This window comes from Talpa europaea (genome assembly GCF_964194135.1).
Source record: "Talpa europaea genome assembly, chromosome: 11".
In the NCBI taxonomy this organism is placed as follows: Eukaryota; Metazoa; Chordata; class Mammalia; order Eulipotyphla; family Talpidae; genus Talpa; species Talpa europaea.
Window position 1 is genome coordinate 18122811 of NC_140078.1, and position 18952 is coordinate 18141762.

Sequence of the window (18952 nt, forward strand, 5' to 3'; positions counted from 1 at the left end):
TTTGCCGTGCGGGGGCGGGACTAGAGCAGACCCGACGGGCAAGGTGGGGCCCTGGAGCGCCGGAGGCCAGCGAAGGCGGCCCCCTGCCACCCCCGGGCGAGGGCGACATGGGGGCCGAGCGATTGAGGAGGACGCGTCCCCAGTAGGGGGCTTCGCGAGGGGCTCCTTTCCTGCCCAGCACTGGGAGCTCCCACTGCTCGTGGCCCAGAAGAGGGGCCAGACGCGGTCCCCGCCGGCAGGCACCAGCCGCACCCCTCCCTCCGCCCTGCCCCTTCCTCCAAGGGCGTCTGCTGGGGGGTGGGGGCGCAGCAAGGAGGGGTCAGGCCGACCCGCAGTGGTCCCTCTTCCACGGCCCCGGCCGCCGTCCGCGTCCTGGCCGCGCCCCAGGGTCGGTCCCGGGCGGGGAGCCTCGCCGCCAGCGCCCGTCCCGGTGGCTGCGGTGGTTCAGCATCGCCTCCCCGTGGCCGGCCGGTCCGCACTTGCCCGGGGCTGTCGGGACTGGCCCTTGGAGGGTCCTCGCGCGACGCGCTCCGAGCCGGGGCTGCCCCGGTGACCCAGCGGGCCTCAGCGTTCCGGAACCACCGCGCCCCGCCGCGCCCCGCCGCGCCCGCGCGCCAGCTCCTGCCCCCGCGGTTTCAGGTAGCGCCCCCCGTCCCCGGCCACCCCCTGCCCGCCACTCGGCCGCGCCCCCCGCTGGCCCGCCCCCTGGGTACCCCGGGGCGCTCCTGGGCGGGATCCTGACCGCGAGAACCCCACCTATGCCAGCCCCGCCCACGTGCGCTCACCTGGACCGCCCCTGCGCTCCCGCCCCGGAACACCCCTTGCCGCACCCCTTCCCCTTGGGGTGCGCCTTCGGCTCCGGAGGGACTGGGGTCGCGGGGCGTGCGACGCTTTGTCCAACTTCTTTTTCTACTTTCGCTTTCAGGTCCTGCCAGAGGCCTGGGTACTCACGCAGCATCCCTTTGGGGATGGGAGATCGGAGCTGTAAACTGGAGCCTGGACTGGGTGGTGCAGGCAGGATGTAGACGTGGCTTGGGGGCTCCCTGGGGCTGATGAAATGAGGGCGAGTTGCCCCTCCCCCACTCAGGCTCCCACTGGAAACGGGAGCCTCAGGGCAGAATTCCTTTCGCCCCCCTCTCTGCTGTTTCCCCAATCTTAGCCTGTGTTCACACTTGGGGCCCCTGGCCATCAGCGGCCTGTAAGGCCCCATCCAGAAACTTCTCTCGTGTTCACCAAGACTCTTGGGGAAGACTCCTCGGCCCTGGGACCCCTGAGTGACCTGCCTGTGGGAGAGCTCATCTACTCCCAGGTTTGGGACCTCTGGACACTGATCCGCATGGCCCCAAAGACAGTCGTCCGACTGCCCTATACTGACTTGAGCTGCTAGGGGCCAGCCTTCCACCCATAGCCCTCAGCCCTGGCGGCTGACGTCCTCTACAGATGTCCCTTATCACAGCATCACCCTACATCTGGGTTCCCACAGAGGGGGGCTGTGGGAGAGGTCAGGCAGAACAGAGGCTACTGTGCCCAGATGCCTTTCCTTTGTGGGCTTCTGAGAGATGGGGGCAGGCCCAGGAATGGCGCTGCCTGGCCACCCAGTGTGCAGGTGGTAGAGCCCAATACACATCAGTCCCTTACTCCAGCACGGCCTCTGCCTGCTTACCCTGGAAAAGGCGAACAAGACTCAAGTGCTCTCCCCTTCTTTGCCTAAGCAGGGTCTTCCCTTGCCCTCTGTCCAGAGTTACTCTTCAGGACACCCACATCAGCTGCCAGCAAGTAAGGTGGTCCTTTTGGGGACCTCTTAAATCTGGGATTCTCTTGGTCCTGCCCAAGGGGGAGGAGCAGCTCCCAGGAGTAACCACTAGGGGGCTCTGGACCCTGCAAGGCTAATGCTGGCAGCTGGGGGCCCCTTGGAGAGCTGGGCAACTCCTTTGCATGAGTTGCTGCTGAAGTAGGGAGTTGAGGTGATTAGATCCTGTCCAATCTAGGGTCCCTCCCTCTAGACACTGGCTGGAGTGGTTTCTATATCCTCTCTGGGCTATAGGATGGATGTGTGGGGGTGGGGGACGGGACCCACCAAATGGCCCAGAGCTGGGTGGCTTAGAAATTTTGGGTCCCAGGCTAAGGAAGGGACCCATAGCCTTCATTCATTAGTCCACCATCAGTAGTTTTTTTTAAGATTTATTTATTTATGCATACAGGAGCTGGGGTACAGGCCAGAGATGCAGGTGGGTGAGAGGATTCACCAGAGACAGATTGGGGAACAGAACAGGCAGACTGATGAAATACACTGCTGAGGGGAGCAGCGGGCAAGATAGGAGAGGTCTGCTATGCCATGTGGGTTGTTCCTTGGCCAGCCGGGGATGGAACTCATGCAGCAGTGGCTGCAGATAGCTTCATAGTGCTGTGCTTAACCCCTTGTGCCACCAGGGAGACACCCCCCCCCCCCAGTATTCTAATCCCAGGCCACATTTACTGAACTCATGCTCTGCTCCATTTAACCACATCACTCCCCTACTTACCTTTGGTGGCTTCCCATTTTTAGAATAAAATCCAAGATCCTCACCATGGTCTATAAGGCCCTGCCTGGTAGTCCATTCCCTTGCCAATGCTCCCCTTTGCCACTTACACTCTGGTCAAGATGGTCTCTTTTTTTTGTTGCACCTGTGTTGTCCTCTCTGGGGGCCTTTGTGCAGGCCTTTCTCTCTGCTGGGAACTGGGTTGTAAACCTTGAAAGAGCAGAACTATTTTAGGTTTGTTTGGCTGTATATCTCCATGCACTTAACCTGGTAAGCAACAGACACTATCAGCTATAATAGCCTTAATAAATACATCTTGAATACATGTACTGAATATGTTTTCTATTGACTTAATTTTTACAAGAGTCATGTGAAGTAGAAACTATCATTAACTCCTTTTCATAAAAAGAAAACAGGTGTGGGCCTCCTTGGTGGTGCAAGGGGTTAAGACACAACCTATGAAGCTATCTGCAGCCTCTGCAGCACGAGCTGTTCAGGGAGCAACTCACATGGTGCAGCAGACCTCTCCTATCTTGCCCGCTGCTCCCCTCAGCAGTGTACTTTGGTCTATCTGCCTGTTCTGTTCCCTGCTCTGTCTCTGGTGAATTCTCTCACCGCCCACACCTCTGGCCTATACCCCAGTTCTTGTATGCATAAGTAAATAAATCTTAAAAAAAAAGAAAACAGATGCTCAGAGGGATTAAGCCATTTGTTGAAGGTCAGACAGCTAAGTTTTGAACTCCAGAAAAAGCTCTAGGGCAGCTTTTTCACCAATGGGATATGGGAGTCAGATCATCCACCACAGACCAGCTCCCAGCTTCAAGATACATGTAACCTTCCTGGAGCAGGATGCTTTGGGCCTGGACTGAGTGGTTGGCAAGTGTAAGGTCAGGAATGACCACTGAGCAGGTTTTCTATGATCCAGCAGTCCAGGTAAAGGAGGAGTCAGAGTCCTCAGTGGTTTTTTGCAGGTCTTGTATTAAGATTTACCAGGCAGGGCCTCCCTGGTGGCAGAGCAGTTGAGCGCTGGGTTGCGAAGCTGCCCGCAGCCTCTGCAGTGCTGGTTCAATTCCCGGCTGCTCCCCGGCCACCGGAGGAGGGTCCCACATGGCGTGCAGACCTCTCCTGTTGTGCCCGCTGCTCCCCTCAGCAGTGTACTTCGTCAGTCTGCCTGTTCTGTTCCCGCTCTGGCTCTGGTGAATTCTCTCACCCTCCCACGCTTCTGACTGTAACCAGTGCTTGTATAAATAAATAAATCTAAAAAAAAAAAAAAAAGATTTGCCAGGCATATGGCAGGTAGGGGTGTTGGGGGGCTGGCAGGCCTCCCAGCCCCCAGCAAGTTTTCACTCTATCTGGGCTCTCCGGCATTCTCTGCTTCTCTCTCGACTTCTGCTGCTGCTGGCATCCCCGTGACACCGGCCTTAAAAGCCCAGTCTTTGCCCAGGTGAATCCCATCTAACTATGCCCCCCACCCTACTTCCAGGTGGCCGCCATCAGGCATGCATTCAGGACCGCAAAGATCCATCATCTAACCTGATGGCAGGAGGGCAGAAAAGCCTGACATTTTTCCTTACCCTACAGTCCACCCCTTCAGGGTTTTCTGCCATATAGTTGTTTTTTTTTTTAAATTAATTAATTAATTAATTAATTATACAAGCACTGGGTACAGTCAGAAGTGCGGGAGGGTGAGAGAATTCACCAGAGCCAGAGCAGGGAGCAGAACAGGCAGAAGGACCGAAGCACACTGCTGAGGGGAACAGCAGGTGGCAGAAGAGTTCTGTGTGCCATGTGGGACCCTCCTCAGGTGGCCGGGGAGCAGCTGGGGATGGAACTGGCGCTGCAGAGGCTGCCGGGCAGCTTCGCAACCCAGTGCTCAAACGCTGCGCCACTGGGGAGGCCCTCTGCCATATAGTCTTTATCAGTCTCTATATACAAGTCATAAACACATGTCTCTTGGCAATATGAACACTGCAGCCATGGCCCACGAAAGTAAATGAAATACATCACAATATAACAAAACACAACAGAACACAAATAAGTCCAGGCAGGGCAACAACCTAGTGGCAAAAGACAATTATTGGTACCAACAGATGATCCACCACATCTGCTGCTGAAGGCACTGCTCATACGAGGGAGGGGAAATCACTCAGACATCTCTGTCACATATCAGGAGCCATCAGGCTTCCTGACTTCTCTGGCTGTAATCTTGGCTACAAACCACACACAGCATCCACCCCCAGGATACACTCACTCCTGGATTGGGGATTCTCTTCTCTTTGGGGGTAATCGCCCAAACCTCAGAGTTTCTGTTTGCAGCCGCTCCAGCACTCGGCTTTCATAGCCACCAATGCGACACGCGACCCCTGCACTCAGGCCAACCCACTGCACAAACACATGGGTTGGGGAGCCAAACTCTACATGCGGCCTCTCTTGGGTCCCCTCTTCAGCTTGGGCTCCACCCCAAGCCACGTTCCCCACCCGTCCCCCAAGGACAGATTCCTCAGCGCCTCACCCTCACTGGAGAACGAGCAGGGCATCACCCACAGGTGATTTTACGAGACTCACTGGCCTTCCTCAGCTTACACAGTGCTTAGCAGCCACTCAGGGCTTCCCAAACTCAGCATAGCACCAGCTTTTGCCTTCTCAGTTGGCTTTTCTCCTCCACCTGGCTGCTGGGCATGCACAGGCTGCTTTTGGCCATCAAGGCCCACTGGCCACCCCCAGATTCCCATCTCCTGGGGTGTACAAACAATAGCATCCTCCCCCAGGGTCTCAAAAATGTAACAACCTGCCAAGGTTCCTCTACCTTCTGGCGAGATTGTCAGTCCAAGTTCATCAGTCCAAGTCCATTAGGCCTCTCTCGGCCATCAGCACTGGCGAGCTCCGAATCGTGGTCCTCTCTTCCCTGGTGATGATTCTTGCTGCCTCAGGGGTCGTTGGCTGGTCCTCTTGGATGTCTCTTCCACGCGAGGTCTCGTCCCGCAGCTCCCGGACCTTGTCCCTCTCCTGTGCTGTCATGACGCCTCCAGCGTCGTCACGGGCAAACACAGTCTGTTACTCCTTAGTCCCTCCAGGTCTTCGGAGGGCTCCATTCCCGTCTGCATGGATCATCTCGCCGACTTACGCCAATTGTAACGCAACCAACCCATCTGGGGTAGGTTTATGAACGGTTCTAGCAGCCACGTGCTCTTCACCGTTGTTCGTAGTCGCCGCACTCCTCCGTGCACGCCACCGCACCCCCACCACACTGCACTCTGCTGCGCCACCCTAATAAACCAGTCTCTTAGCCCAGGTGAATCCCATCGACCTACGCCCACCCCCTACTCCAGGTGGCCGCCATCAGGCATGCATTCAGGCCCGCAAGGATCCCTCATCTATCCTGATGGCGGGAGGACAGAAAAGCCTGACATTTTTCCTTACCCTACAGCAAGTCTTGGGTTTGTAAAGGTCATAAGAGAGCATTCCAGTTGGAAAGAAAAGCAATGAGCAAAGGTTTGGAGGCAGGAAGCTCCAGCTTCTCGGACTGCCCAACTCAGAGGGCTGGGCCAGCCCACACGCATCCTGAGCTGAGGTCCAGGATGCTGTCAGCTGGGGTCTTCAGAGGGGAGACTGAAGCAGGGACCTACTCTGCAGTCTTTTCCCCCCGGGGATGCTCCTAAGCCCTTGGGGGCAGGAGGTTCCCATGCAGGGCAGGGGCGGCCCTGGGAGAGGCAGCGGGCCGGTAGGGGCAGCACCAGCTCTCTGGTCACTCCTCAGTCTGTTTTCTGTTAATCCCTGGGCGGGCTCTTGGTTAATCCTGGCTGGGCAGAGGCTGGGCAGAGCTGCCACTGAGCTGGGAGGTGAGTGAGTGACTGAGTGAGTGAGTGAGTGAGTGGGTAGGTGGGTGGGCCCTGCCACAGAAGAGGGTTGGGTGGGCTCCCCGCTGCCAGTCAGAGCTGAGGAGCCGCCCTTGTGTGGCTGCTGTCTCTCCCCAGATGCAGATTACCGCTCCCTCTCTGATACATGGGGCTTTCTTACCCATTGATCACTGATGGGGAGCCCCTGCTTCCCAGATATGGGGCCCCCTCCCAGTTACCCTATACCATACGCCCTTTCCCTCTCTAATTACTGGGTGCTTCTTTCCCCCGATGTGGGGGCCCTTTCTCTGACATGGGATCCTCCTCCCTCTTCCCAGATGTGTGTTCCTCTGTCTCTCACTAACCCAGTTTGGTTCTTGTCTTCCTCTAAAGCTCCTCTCCGTTCCCTGCCCCCCCACCCCATGGGATGCCAGACCCTGGGACTTCCTGGGGTGGGGGTTGGGCTCAGCCTGTCCCCTTCCTTCACCAGATCCAGCAGAGCCGGCTCCCAGCACGTAGGCAGCCAATTAGTGGGGAAGGGGTGGGGGCCAGAACTTGAGGCCTGTGCAGAGCCCTTGGCAGATGGCCCTGCTGGGGAGAGAAGCCGTCCCAGGACAGCTCCCTCCCTATCTGGATCCCACCCAGTTCCAGTTCCTCCGGTGGGACAAGCGACTGAAGGAGGTTTCCCCACCCTGACCACGGTGAGCTGGGGCTGGAACCAGACCCCTTAGGGTTAGACCTCCTCCCACTGAAGGCGGTGAGTTGAGGTCCCTCCCAGGAGGGAGGGGGCGCTAAATGTCTAGGGTACCCTCTACGCCTATAGGGATAGCAGACAAAATTGGAAGGGTCCGGAGCATAAGGGTGACTCTGAAGTCCTGGGATCGCTCTATGAAAGCCCGTTTCTTGGTTGAGCCCTGAGAGGTGCAGACAGGGGGCAACTTGGCGGGGGGAGGGGGAAGAACTCATCCACACCCCCCCCAGATGTTCTTCAGAGCCACCCGGAGTTTAGTGCTGAAGAAAGGAGGACTTGGAATTCGAGGGATACACAACCCAGGAGGCCCAGGTAAGTACTGGACACCCCCTCTCCTCCCCAACTCCAAGGCCAGAAGTAGGGGTCCTGTCTGTGGACTGCCACTTGCCACAGCCTGTGCTGCCCTGGGCTGACCCTGAAACCATTCCCTGGGTCCCCGCTCCTTGGTCCTGGGTCACGGTGCTCCAGGAAGAGGGGCCCACGGGGCAAGCAGACAGCAACCTTTGCATCCCAAGTTTCCTCCTGGCCTGACCTTCAAACCCTGGGCCCGAAAGCCTTCGTGTCCTAATGTGGAGGTTGCTGACAGAACCGTGAGCCCTTTCGAGATCGTGTAATCAGTTCTAGTTAGAAGAAAGAGGCCTAAACCAGGAGAGACCCTAGCTGGGGAGCAGAGGGCATTTCTCACCCTCAGGAGAATAGCAAGGATAGTATTTATCAAGCCCGTACTATGTATCCCGAGCTGTGACAAGCGTTTTACACAGATGAATACATCCAGACTTCACAACAGCCAGGTGAGGTGGACGCTCCACTTCTCGGTGAATGAACAGAGGCTGAGAGACCTAGGACTTCTTGCCCAAAGCAGTTCCAGGGCTGTCCCAGCAAGGTGGTGCCAATGCCCTCCTCTGGGCATCTCTGGTGACAATAAGCAGAAGCTTCCCGGAGACCCAGTCTTGTCCTGGGCACCCTGCGCACCCACCTGGAGGCCTCCAGACAGGCATCGGGGAAACCTAGGAATGCCAGCAAGTCAAGCCCACCTCTGCTTACCAGCATTACTTATGAATAATGCTTTTGGTGAGGTAGACCCTCTTATGCCCACTCTCCAGATAAGGGCACTGAAGCACAGTAAAAGGAAGAGCTTGTTGAAGCCCTGGGTGGAACAACTCAGACCCTGCTGACCCCAAAGCCATGCCCAGGGCCATTCACCAAAGGCGTGTGGACAGCGCTTCACAGTTTGTAGAGAAGTTTTGCATCTGTCACCTCAGGCTCACCTCACTGACCCTGGGCCGCCCTGTGGCCCTCCTGACGGGCCTCCTCACCTCACGACTTCCCAGAGAACATGGGCTTTGAGGTCCGAGAGGCTCACTTGCAGCCCGGCCCTTGCTCCTTCTTGCTGGCTCCGAGTCACCTTGGAACAAATGAGTCAGCTCCCCAGAGGGCCTTAGCGTGGCTCTCGGCACATAGTAAATGCTCAAAAACTGTCGCCTCCTGCTACATATTTGGTTAGAGCTGGGACAGCCAGGGCAGCCTGGACTCAGCTCCTCCCTTGTGCCCACAGCTCACAGGCAAGGGAAGATGCCCCCCTACACCAACTTCCACGCCCAGCGCTCCTACCCCATGCCGGATGAGCCCTTCTGCACGGAGCTCAGCGCCGAGCAGCGGGCCCTGAAGGAGAAGGAGAAGGGCAGCTGGACCCAGCTGAGCCATGCTGAGAAGGTGGCCTGTAGGTTGGGGGGCTGGTGGGGGAGAGCGGGCTGGGTGGCTGTCAGGGGGTAGAGGGTGGGCCAGGAGGGCCCCCACCAAGACAGCCTGAAATCCCCAGCCGCCCAGATGTGTAGCTGAGGGTAAATCCATTCGTCTGTCCTTCGATAGCTCAGAGCTCGGGCCGCAGACTGAGTTACCTCCATGGCTCCTGCTCTCAGGGTGCCCCAGCCCCATGGGGGAATCAACCCAGACCCAGATGACTGTAATACAGAATCTTGGCAAGAGTGAGGGGTACTCAAGGGACTGTGAGGGCCCAAAAGGAAGGGAGATGAAATCCTCACGGGCCTTCCAGTGGAGGGGGGTGTATTCGGCTGGCCTTGGGGCAGGGGTTGAGGGGGAGGGTGCTGCCAGGCGGTGAGATCAGCACCAGGGAGGATGTGGGAGCAAGAAAGCCCAGAGGGTCTTGGGTATCACCAGCGTGTGGGGGGCTGAGCAGGGAAAGGCAGCTGAGGTGGCCAGGGGCAGCGGCCTCATCCTGGGAGCCGGAGGATATTTAAACTGAAACCCTGCCCACCAGAAGGTGCCCCAGGCCGACTCTTTGATGAGACAGACAGGGAATCCAGGCTCACCTCCAGCATTGCAGGGGGCCCTGGTGGGGAGAGGCTCAGTCCTCTCACATTCATGGGCCCGGGGAATACAGCTGTGAGGGCGCCAGTCCCAGCCTTGCCCCTGTGAGTCGGCATTTCCAGCCCTCTCAGCTTATTCCTGCCTCGCAGTCTCTGCAGCCGCTCGGCCTCCCTCTCTCCATTCATTTCAGAAATGGATTTCTCTATTTTCCCAATATGACACGCACACAGCCAGATGCCCCACTCACCAGGCAGTGGCGCTGCTGTGGATAGTTTCTCTCATTTGCTCACCTTTGAGGGGCGAAGGCTCGGGGCTGTGAGTCACTGAGGAGGGCAGCACAGCTGCAGCGTGGAGGAGGTAGGGGGTGGACCCTACGAACTGGCACCAGGGGTGCCCTCTTAGCTGTCACACCACTCTCCATACTGAAGACTTGGGGGGACCTTGGCGAGTTATTAGAAGGCCTCAGAGCTCAGCAAACAACTGACTCTGACCACAAGACAAGGCCGGGCCGGGGCCTTTGGCCTCACTTGCTGCTGGCCTGGCTTCCTCACAGCTTATTGCTTCTTCTCCTCTCCCAGAGCCCCTCCCACCACAGCCCTTGCCCTCTGGGAATCCACACTGCTGATGTTTGATCTCATTGCCTCAATCTGAACTGCCCCCTCAAGGGTCTTGCCAAAACCAAAAACAGTTCCACTCCCCAAGGAATTCTGCTGCCATTCTGCTTCCTTTGATATTTATTTTCATATTTATTTATGTACTGGGAAAGAGCCATACACATTTTTTTTTAGATTTATTTATTTATGCATATAAGAACTGGGGTACAGGCCAGAGGTGTGGGGGATGAGAGGATTTGCCAGAGACAGAGCGGGGAACAGAACAGGCAGATAGACCAAAGTACACTGCTGAGGGGAGCAGTGAGCAAGGGCGAGTCAGGAGAGGTCTGCTGCGCTTTGTGGGTTGCTCCCTGGTGGGCTGGGGGATTGAACTCATGCTGCGGTGGCTGGGGATAGCTTCATAGGTGGCGTCTTAACTCCTGGCGCCACCAGGGAGGCCCTGAATTCCTTCTTGCCTCAGGGCCTTTGCATGTTCTTGTAACTGTTAGATGCCTCTCTCTTTCTTTGTTTTTTTTTTTTTAGAGGCATGTTTTATTTATTTAATTATTTGTTTGTTTGTTTTTGTTTATACATGCACTGGGTACAGTCAGAAGCGCGGGAGGGTGGGAGAATTCACCAGAGCCAGAGCGGGGAACAGAGCAGGCAGAAGGACCAAAGTACACTGCTGAGGGGAGCAGCGGGCGGCAGGAGAGGTCTGCGCACCATGTGGGACCCTCCTCCGGTGGCCGGGGAGCAGCAGGGGATTGAACCGGTGCCGCTGAGGCTGCGGGCAGCTTCGCAACCCAGCGCTCAACCGCTGCGCCACCGGAGAGGCCCACCTCTCTCTTTCTTTGATTCTTCAAGCCTAAATTCCAGTGTTGCTTCCTCAGAGACTTTCTGTGGCCACCCTCACTAAAATAGGCCCTGCTCCCAGTCTAATGCATATGCCAGCTGTCTCCCCCACAATTTTCATCTGGTTTATTCATTGCTCTGTCACCAAATCCTGGCCACACTTTACATAAGCAGATGTTTAAGAATTAGCTGAATGAACTGCACCTCCTGCAGAGAAGAGAAGGCTGGGGATCCCTGGGGCCAAGAGTTGGCCCAGGGTCCTCGGAATGGATGCACCTGGGTCCCCTTCTTGCCTACCTCCCTGGCTCCAGTGTACAGGCTCCAGTTCCATGAGACCTTCGCAGAGATGAACCGTCGCTCCAATGAGTGGAAGACAGTGATGGGCTGCGTCTTCTTCTTCTTTGGATTCACAGCTCTAATGATCTGGTGGCAGCGGATCTATGGTGAGTGCAATGCTTCACCTGGCTGCAGCCCTGGGCCATGCCCTGTGGCTGCAGCCACCAGCCAGGTTCTATGCTGGCACTCACCTGAAGAGTTTTGAAAAGTCCTCCAAAGAGGTATAGGGTGAAGGACAGAGCATAGCTGCTTGAATTGGAATTTGAGGACTCTATTTCTCTGGACCTCAATTTCCTTACCTGTGAAATGGAATAGTGTCCACATTTCAGGGTTCTTGTGAGGATTTGACAAGAGAGCTATAGGCCATTGCCTGGCATGTTGTCGTGGGTGGAATCATTACCGCATGCTGTTATTAACGTGAATTTTTCAGTATATTGTTTCAGCTGCTGTAACAGAGAATCCCCAACATACAAAAGCTTCAATGAGATAGGAGTTTGTGCCTCTCTCCAAAAAGGCCAAGGAAGCAATCTAGTATGGGGAAACAGAGACACCGCCATGTTAGGCTCCTCTGTCTTGTTGCTCTGCTATCCTCAACATGTAACTTTCTTCTTTTTTTAAAATTTATTTTTATTTATTTATGCATACAAGAACAGGGGTGCAGACCAGAGATGTGGGGGTGAGACAATTTACCAGAGACAGAGTGGGGAGCAAAACAGATGGATCTACTGAGATACACTGCTGAGGGGAGCAGTGGGCAAGACAGGAGAGGTCGGCTGTGCCATGTGGGTTATCTCCCTGGCCAGGGACCTAACTCGTGCTGCAGTGGCTGCCGATAGCTTGATAGTGCTGAAACTTAGCCCCTTGCGCCACCAGGGAGGCCCACAACTTTCTTCTTGACATACAAGATGGCTGCCCTGTTTCTGCCATAAAGCCAACACTGCAGCCAAGAAGAGGGAAAGGGTCAACGCACTACTCTTTAAGCTCCAGAAGTTGCACATACCACTTCTGCTCACAACCTTTTGTCTAGAAATGATCACATGACCTTATCTAGCCAAGGGGAAGCTGGGAAATGTAGTCTTTAGCTGGGTGGACTTTATTATCACAGAAGAGTGACTCTCAAATGTTGGTCCCTGAACCGACAGCTTCACTTGAGAATGTGTTAGAAATGCAAATTCAGTGATTATAATTTAGTAGCTTCCATGTATTAAGTGTTTATATTTGCCCCACATTGTGGCAATTGCCAGAGAGTGCCAACTCATTCACTCCCCCTAATCCTGCGGAATAGGACCCAGGGGAGGGAAGGGAAAGGAAACTGAGGCTCAGCAAGATGGAGGGACTTGCTCCAGATCGCAAAGCAAGGGGGTGTGGCGCTGGGATTTGCATTCAGGCTGACTTGAAATCAGTGCTTATTACCGTGGGGATCACAGAGCCGGTGAGGAAACTGAGACTCAGAAAGGGGAAGGACTTTGGCCTGTTTCCCACTGTGAGACTATGGCAGAGCTGGCATCAGAACTCAGGGGTCTCCAGAGTGAAGGTTGAAGAGAGGGGATGGGCCCCCAGGGGGGCTCTGCAGTACAGGGCCCCCACCCTTGACTGGAGCTCTTGGTTCAGGAGGGGCGGCCTGGCAGGGCCCTGGCCCACCCTGCCCCTCCCCCATGCTCCCTGCAGTTTTCCCTAAGAAGCCCATCACCCTGACGGATGAGTGGAAGGCCCAGCAGCTGCAGCGCATCCTGGACATGAAGGGCAACCCCGTGCAAGGCCTGGCCTCCCGCTGGGACTATGAGAAGAAGGAGTGGAAGAAGTGATGCCTCATCCTCACTGCTCTCCCTGCAGCCCTCCCTGCAGCCCTCCCTGCAGCCCTCCCTGTCCGGAGCCCATGGAGGCCCCTCCTCTCTCCTTAGCCCCAATAAAGCTGGCCTGTTCTCTTCTGCCTTCAATCGCCACCTCAGTTTTTACCTTTATGGCTTTTATAAAGCCTACATTATACTCCAAATTAGGCAATGTAGTGGATGAGGGGCAAGATAAGCCACTTTCCAGGGGCTGCCAGCCCAACGAATTAGGGAGGACTTCCTGGAGGAGTCCAGATTAAAGCTGAGTCTTCTCTTTTTGTTTAAGATTTATTTTTATTTATTTATGCATACAAGAACTGGGGTGTAGTCCTGAGGTGTGGGGGATGGGGTGAGAGGATTCACCAGAGATAGAGTGGGGAGCAGAATAGGCAGATCCACTGAAATCCACTGCTGAGGGGAGCAGTGGGCGAGACAGGAGAGGACTGTTGCGCCATGTGGGTAGCTCCCTGGCCGGGGATCTAACTCTGGCTGCAGTGGCTGCTGATAGTTCATAGTGCTCAGACTTAACCTCTTGTGCCACCAGGGAGATCTTAAGGGTGAGTCTTAAAGGATAGGAGCAATTAAGATAAGCAGGATGCCGAAGGAACGGAAGGGACGGCATTACACGTGAGGGAATGGCCAGAGCAGAGGCAGGGACATTCTTTTATACAGTTAATTAACAAATATTTACTGAGCACTGACTTTGTGCCAGGCCCTGGGGGATGCAACTGTGAACAAGACAAAGCCTCTGGGCCTGCAGAAGAGGCATTCCTTTATGAAGGGAGACAAAAAATGAGTATGTATGCTTTATCACAGTATGTAGTAATAAGTGCTATGAAGAAATAAAGTAGGGGAAAGGGATAGAGTGAAAGGGGAACTGGAGGTGGCATGTGAAGGCCTCTGAGAGGAGGTGGCACCTGAGACAAAGCCCAAATGAAATGAGGGAATAAGCCTTGCATCAAAGAGAGAACAGCAAGTGCAAAGGCCCTGAGGACTTTTATTAAAGGTGGACTTTCTTCCCCTTTTTGTTGTCTATTCTTCTGCAAGATTTATTTTTCATAATGTTTCCTTGTATTAAAGTAACCTTTCTTATAGAGTACTTGGGAATACAGATCAGCTCTCAACAAAATCAAAATCAGGGCCTCCCTGGTGGCCTACGGGTTTAAGTCTCAGTGCTATCACCTGTACGGCTTGAGTTCATCCCTGACCTCTCCTGTCTCACTCACTGCTCCCCTCAGCAGTGGATTTCAGTGGATCTGCCTGTTCTGCTCCCTACTTTATCTCTGGTGAATCCTCTCACCCCATCCCCCACACCTCAGGACTACACCCCAGTTCTTGTATGCATAAATAAATAAAAATAAATCTTAAACAAAAAGAGAAGACTCAGCTTTAATCTGGAGTCCTCCAGGAAGTCCTCTCTAATTCGTTGGGCTGGCAGCCCCTGGAAAGTGGCTTATCTTGCCCCTCATCATCGTGGGCCTTCAAAGAGGCCACAGTGACTGGAGCAGTGACTTGCAGAGTGGTAAGAAGGTGTGTGTTGGGGACAAGGGGCTGACCTTGGGATGGAAAGCAATAATAGGGGACCTTGTGAGGTTTTTCATTTTTTTTAAAGATTTATTTAAGTATTAATACAAGCACTGGGTACAGTCAGAAGCGCGGGAGGGTGAGAGAATTCACCAGAGCCAGAGCAGGGAGCAGAGCAGGCAGAAGGACCAAAGTACACTGCTGAGGGGAGCAGCGGGCGGCAGGAGAGGTCTGCGCGCCATGTGGGACCCTCGCCTGGTGGCTGGGATCGAACCAGAGCTACAGAGGCTGTGGGCAGCTTCGCAATCCAGCACTCAACCGCTGCGCCACCGGGGAGGCCTGGCTTTTCATTTTCAAAAAGATTTATTTATTTATTTATACAAGCACTGGGTACAATCAGAAGCATGGGAGGGTGAGAGAATTCACCAGAGCCAGAGCGGGGAGCAGAACAGGCAGACTGACGAAGTACACTGCTGAGGGGAGCAGCGGGCGCCAGGAGAGGTCTGCGCGCCATGTGGGACCCTTGCTGGTGGCTGGGGATCGAACCGGCACTGCAGAGGCTGCGGGCAGCTTCGCAGCCCAGTGCTCAACCGCTGTACCACCAGGCGAGGACCTCTCGTGGGGTTTTATTCTCAATGTGATTGGCAGCTGTATTAGTTTAGGTTGTCTGAGGAGCACTTGCCAAGAAGGCATTAAAGAGGTGAAGAGATTTCTTGGGGGAAACGTCTGTGAGGGATAAAGGAGAGAGCGGCAGAAGCAGGCAGTGAGGACATTTAGGCTGGGACGGGATCTGACAGCAGAGGGAGGAGAGCGGAAAGGAGGAGCAGGGTGGGGGAGCCGCGGGCTTCGGTGTCCTGTACAGAGGCAGTGCAGCCAGGAGAAAGAACCACACCGTGATTTAGCCAAGGGCTGTTGTACATAAAGTATATTAAGCTCACACCAGAGAGTCACTGTAAGGAGGAAAAGAGAACACTGAAGGGGGCTGGAGGGAGAGCGTGAAGGAAGGATACACTGGGAAGGGGAGTGCCTTCCCCAAGCCAGGGCGCAGACCTCTCTGGAGAAGCTGTGGGGGTGGCGGTTGGCTGGGTTGCCTAGGCTGGAGCTGGTCTATAGACCTTGGCCAAGCTGCAAGCGGTCCTCGGAGACAGAGGGAAGAGAGGCAGGTGGGTAGGTGGGATGAGGGCCCCTCTGAAGAGATGAGGCCTACTGTGTGTGATGTCTGCTTTAGGAGGGCTGCAAGAAGCTGGACCTCAGGCTTGGAGGCTGCAAGATTGCTGATACTGGGCCCAAGGTTGAGGCGGATGTCCTCACACACTGCTGACCAACTACATAGCAGGAGCAAGAAGACACACGCAAGCATGTGCACACACACACACGTGTATGCGCGCACACACACACACACACACACCCCACCCTCCTCCTAAAATGTCTCCTCTAGCACCCTCTTCTGGCAAAGTTGAGCATCTCACTGTAAAGAAAGCTTGGAGCCAGTTCACTTCCTCAGAGCAGGCACTGAGGAAAGGCAGCACACGGCTAACTGGCACAGCACCTGGGGAGGAAGTCTTGCCCAGTAACACAGACTGGAGGGCTCTGACAACAGAAATGCATTTTCTCACAGTTCTGGAGGCTGGACGTCCAAGATGATGAATGGATGTCTTCGGAGGCCTCTCTCCTTGGCTGGCAGATAGCTGCCTTCTTGCCTCATCCTCACAGGGTCTTGCCCTGTGTCTCTTTGTGTGTCCAAATTTCCCCCTTTCATAAAGACACCAGTCAGTTGGGTGAAGTTTCCCCTAAAAACCTCATTTTATTTATTTATTTTATAAAAAGATTTATCCACTTATGCATATAAGAATTGGGGTGTAATCCAGAGGTGTGGGGGAGAGGGTAAGAGGACTCACCAGAGACAGAGTGAGGAGCACAACAGGCAGATTGATTGAAATACACTGCTGAGGGGAGCAGTGGGTGAGCCAGGAGAGGACTGTTGCGCCATGTGGGTTGCTCCCTGGCCAGCAGGGGATTGAATTCATGCTGGGAATAGCTTCATAGCGCTGTGCTTAACCCCTTGCTCCACAAGGGAGGCCCTAAAAGCCTCATTTTAACTTAACTCTTTAAAGGCTTTCTCTTCAAATACTGTCACGTTCTGAGGTATTGAGAACTAGAGTTTCAACACACGAGTTTTCCATACCAGTTGGGCTCAGGAATATTCCATGTGTCTCCTTGTTCTGGGACCAGCAGGCATTTAGGGCACATTCCTTTCATGGCAGAAGCCAGAGACTCCGGAGGGGGCAGAGAGACAGTAAGGATGCAAGAGACAGCTGCTGGTTTTATATCCAGGGTTTTTCATTTCAGCTAGCAGGAGAAATAGGGGAAAAGTACATCTGCTCCATCTTCCCGGAAGCGGAAGTACAGAAATGAGGCCATTGTCCCGAGCAGGCTCCCACTCTGCCTTTTACTGATTGCTTTCTCATGTACTGTTTACTGTGTCCCTCTGTCCCCGGTATTTTCTGCAAATGGCAATTACATTTAGATGCTTTGGGCAGATTCAGATCAGATTTTGGGGGCACGGATATTTCAGGAGTGTGTGGTGTCATTTTGCCAGGAAAGAGGAGATGCCTTTGTGTGCGTTAACAGCCTTCCTTGGTCATGTAGATTCTTTCACTCATTAGAGATTCAGATGACTTTCAAATTATTAAAAGATGCCAACCTCAATTAGAGCTTTAAAAATGAAGAGTTAAGGTATGGGGTACTATTTTTCCATTGGTCAGACTGACAAAGATCAAAGAGTGTTAACAATGTTAGCAAGGTGGCAGGGGACAAGCTTCACCCGATGCCAGCTTGGGCTATACCCATCAAAATGACCAAAGCACAGCCCCGCCGCGAGTCTTCTCCCACACCCAGTGTGCAAAATGATGGATGGACAGGTTGATTGCAATAGTGTTTGGATTAGCAAAAGTTGAGAACTATCAAGTTGTTCCTTTCTCAACCAGTTTCCCAACTGGTATGCTACAAAGTTTCACAAGTTGTGCTGCGTGGAAGGCATGTGCCCTCAGCCTGCCCTCAGGAGTCATGTACAGTGATGGACAATTCTTGTGTTTTTGTTTTTTTTAAGATTTATTTATTTATGCATACAAGAACTGGACCAGAGGTGCAGAGGGTGAGAGGATTCACCAGAGAGAGTGGGGAGCGGAACAGGCAGATGTACTGAAATACACTGCTGAGGGGAGCAGTAGGCGAGACAGGAGAGGTCTGTCTGCTGTGCCATGTGGGTCACTTCCCTGGTCGCTGGGGATCTAACTCCTTCTGTAGTGCCTGGCAGTAGCTTGATAGCACTGAGACTAATCCCTGAGCCACCAGGGAAGCCCCGCAATGGACAATTCTTATGTCTTTTTTTTTTTTTAAGATTTATTTATTTATGCATACAAGAGCTGGGGTACAGGCCAGAGATTAAGAGGGTGAGAGGATTCACCAGAGACAGAGTGGGAAGCAGAATAGGCAGACTGACTGAAATACACTGCTGAGGGGAGCAGCAGGCAAGACAGGAGAGGTCTGCTGTGCCATGTGGGTAGCTCCCTGGCCGGCTGGGTATTGAACTTGTGCTGCAAAGGCTGTGGATTGCTTCGTAGTGGGGTGCTTAACCCCTTGTGCCACCAGGACTTTCTTTTGTTTTTTAACAAATATCCATACACTAACGTTAGAATTCTGGTCATAGGGGGTGTTAATTCACTCCTAAATTATTTAAACCATAGGTTCACACATGAATAATTAGCTCCAATAATTCCATGATAAAGAGCCTTGTGAATTCTTAAGAAATTTAAATGGCCTTTCTAGAAAGCCCTTCCTTTTGTTCTTCCTTTCCTCCTCCCTCCCTTCTTCGCTCCCTCCTTTCCTCTCTTCCTTCTTGCTGTGTAGTCTTGCAGTTTCATAACAGTTATAATTTTCTCCCCAAAAGGGGGGTTTGAAAGTTTATGTCATTGTCTGTGTTCTGGAACTCATCTTTATTTTAAAATACCCAGAATGAAAAAGTTCATTTGGATTTGAAACTCACTTGATTATAGCATTATGTGCTAATTAAAGAAAGAGAAGAACTATTGGAGCATTTAAATATAATTTCGATTGTAGACTGTGGAATGGTTTAAATTTTTCTTTTATCACCTACTGGAAGTTACAAAATCTCTTGTCACTGCCTCCTACCCAGAATTTTAAGAGACCATCATTACAAGACTTGATCTGGATTGTGTCAACGTTTTTTTTTTAAATTATAAAACTACATATAAAAAGTTGCATTCCCAGGAACAAGATCAAATTTCTTAAATAAATTTTAAAATAACATATTTGGATGTATTAAACGAAGTTAACATTTCATATCTTCTCTATAAAATGTTGT

General features: G+C 53.5%; 1 protein-coding gene across 1 annotated transcript; it reads left to right on the forward strand.

Moving 5' to 3' along the window:
- The first annotated feature begins 8593 nt into the window (after positions 1–8593).
- Positions 8594–13146, forward strand: COX4I2 (cytochrome c oxidase subunit 4I2). Its single transcript, XM_084246692.1, has 3 exons — positions 8594–8826; positions 11191–11322; positions 12884–13146. The coding sequence occupies exons 1-3, from the start codon at positions 8679–8681 to the stop codon at positions 13018–13020; spliced, it is 417 nt and encodes a 138-aa protein (XP_084102818.1). The 5' UTR covers positions 8594–8678; the 3' UTR covers positions 13021–13146.
- Positions 13147–18952: the final 5806 nt, after the last annotated feature.

Coding starts and splice junctions, on each gene's coding strand:
- COX4I2 (XM_084246692.1), top strand. CDS start 8,679: ATGCCCCCCTACACCAACTTCCACGCCCAGCGCTCCTACCCCATGCCG. Junction 8,827..11,190: donor CCATGCTGAGAAGGTGGCCT/GTAGGTTGGGGG, acceptor CCCTGGCTCCAG/TGTACAGGCTCCAGTTCCAT. Junction 11,323..12,883: donor CTGGTGGCAGCGGATCTATG/GTGAGTGCAATG, acceptor TGCTCCCTGCAG/TTTTCCCTAAGAAGCCCATC.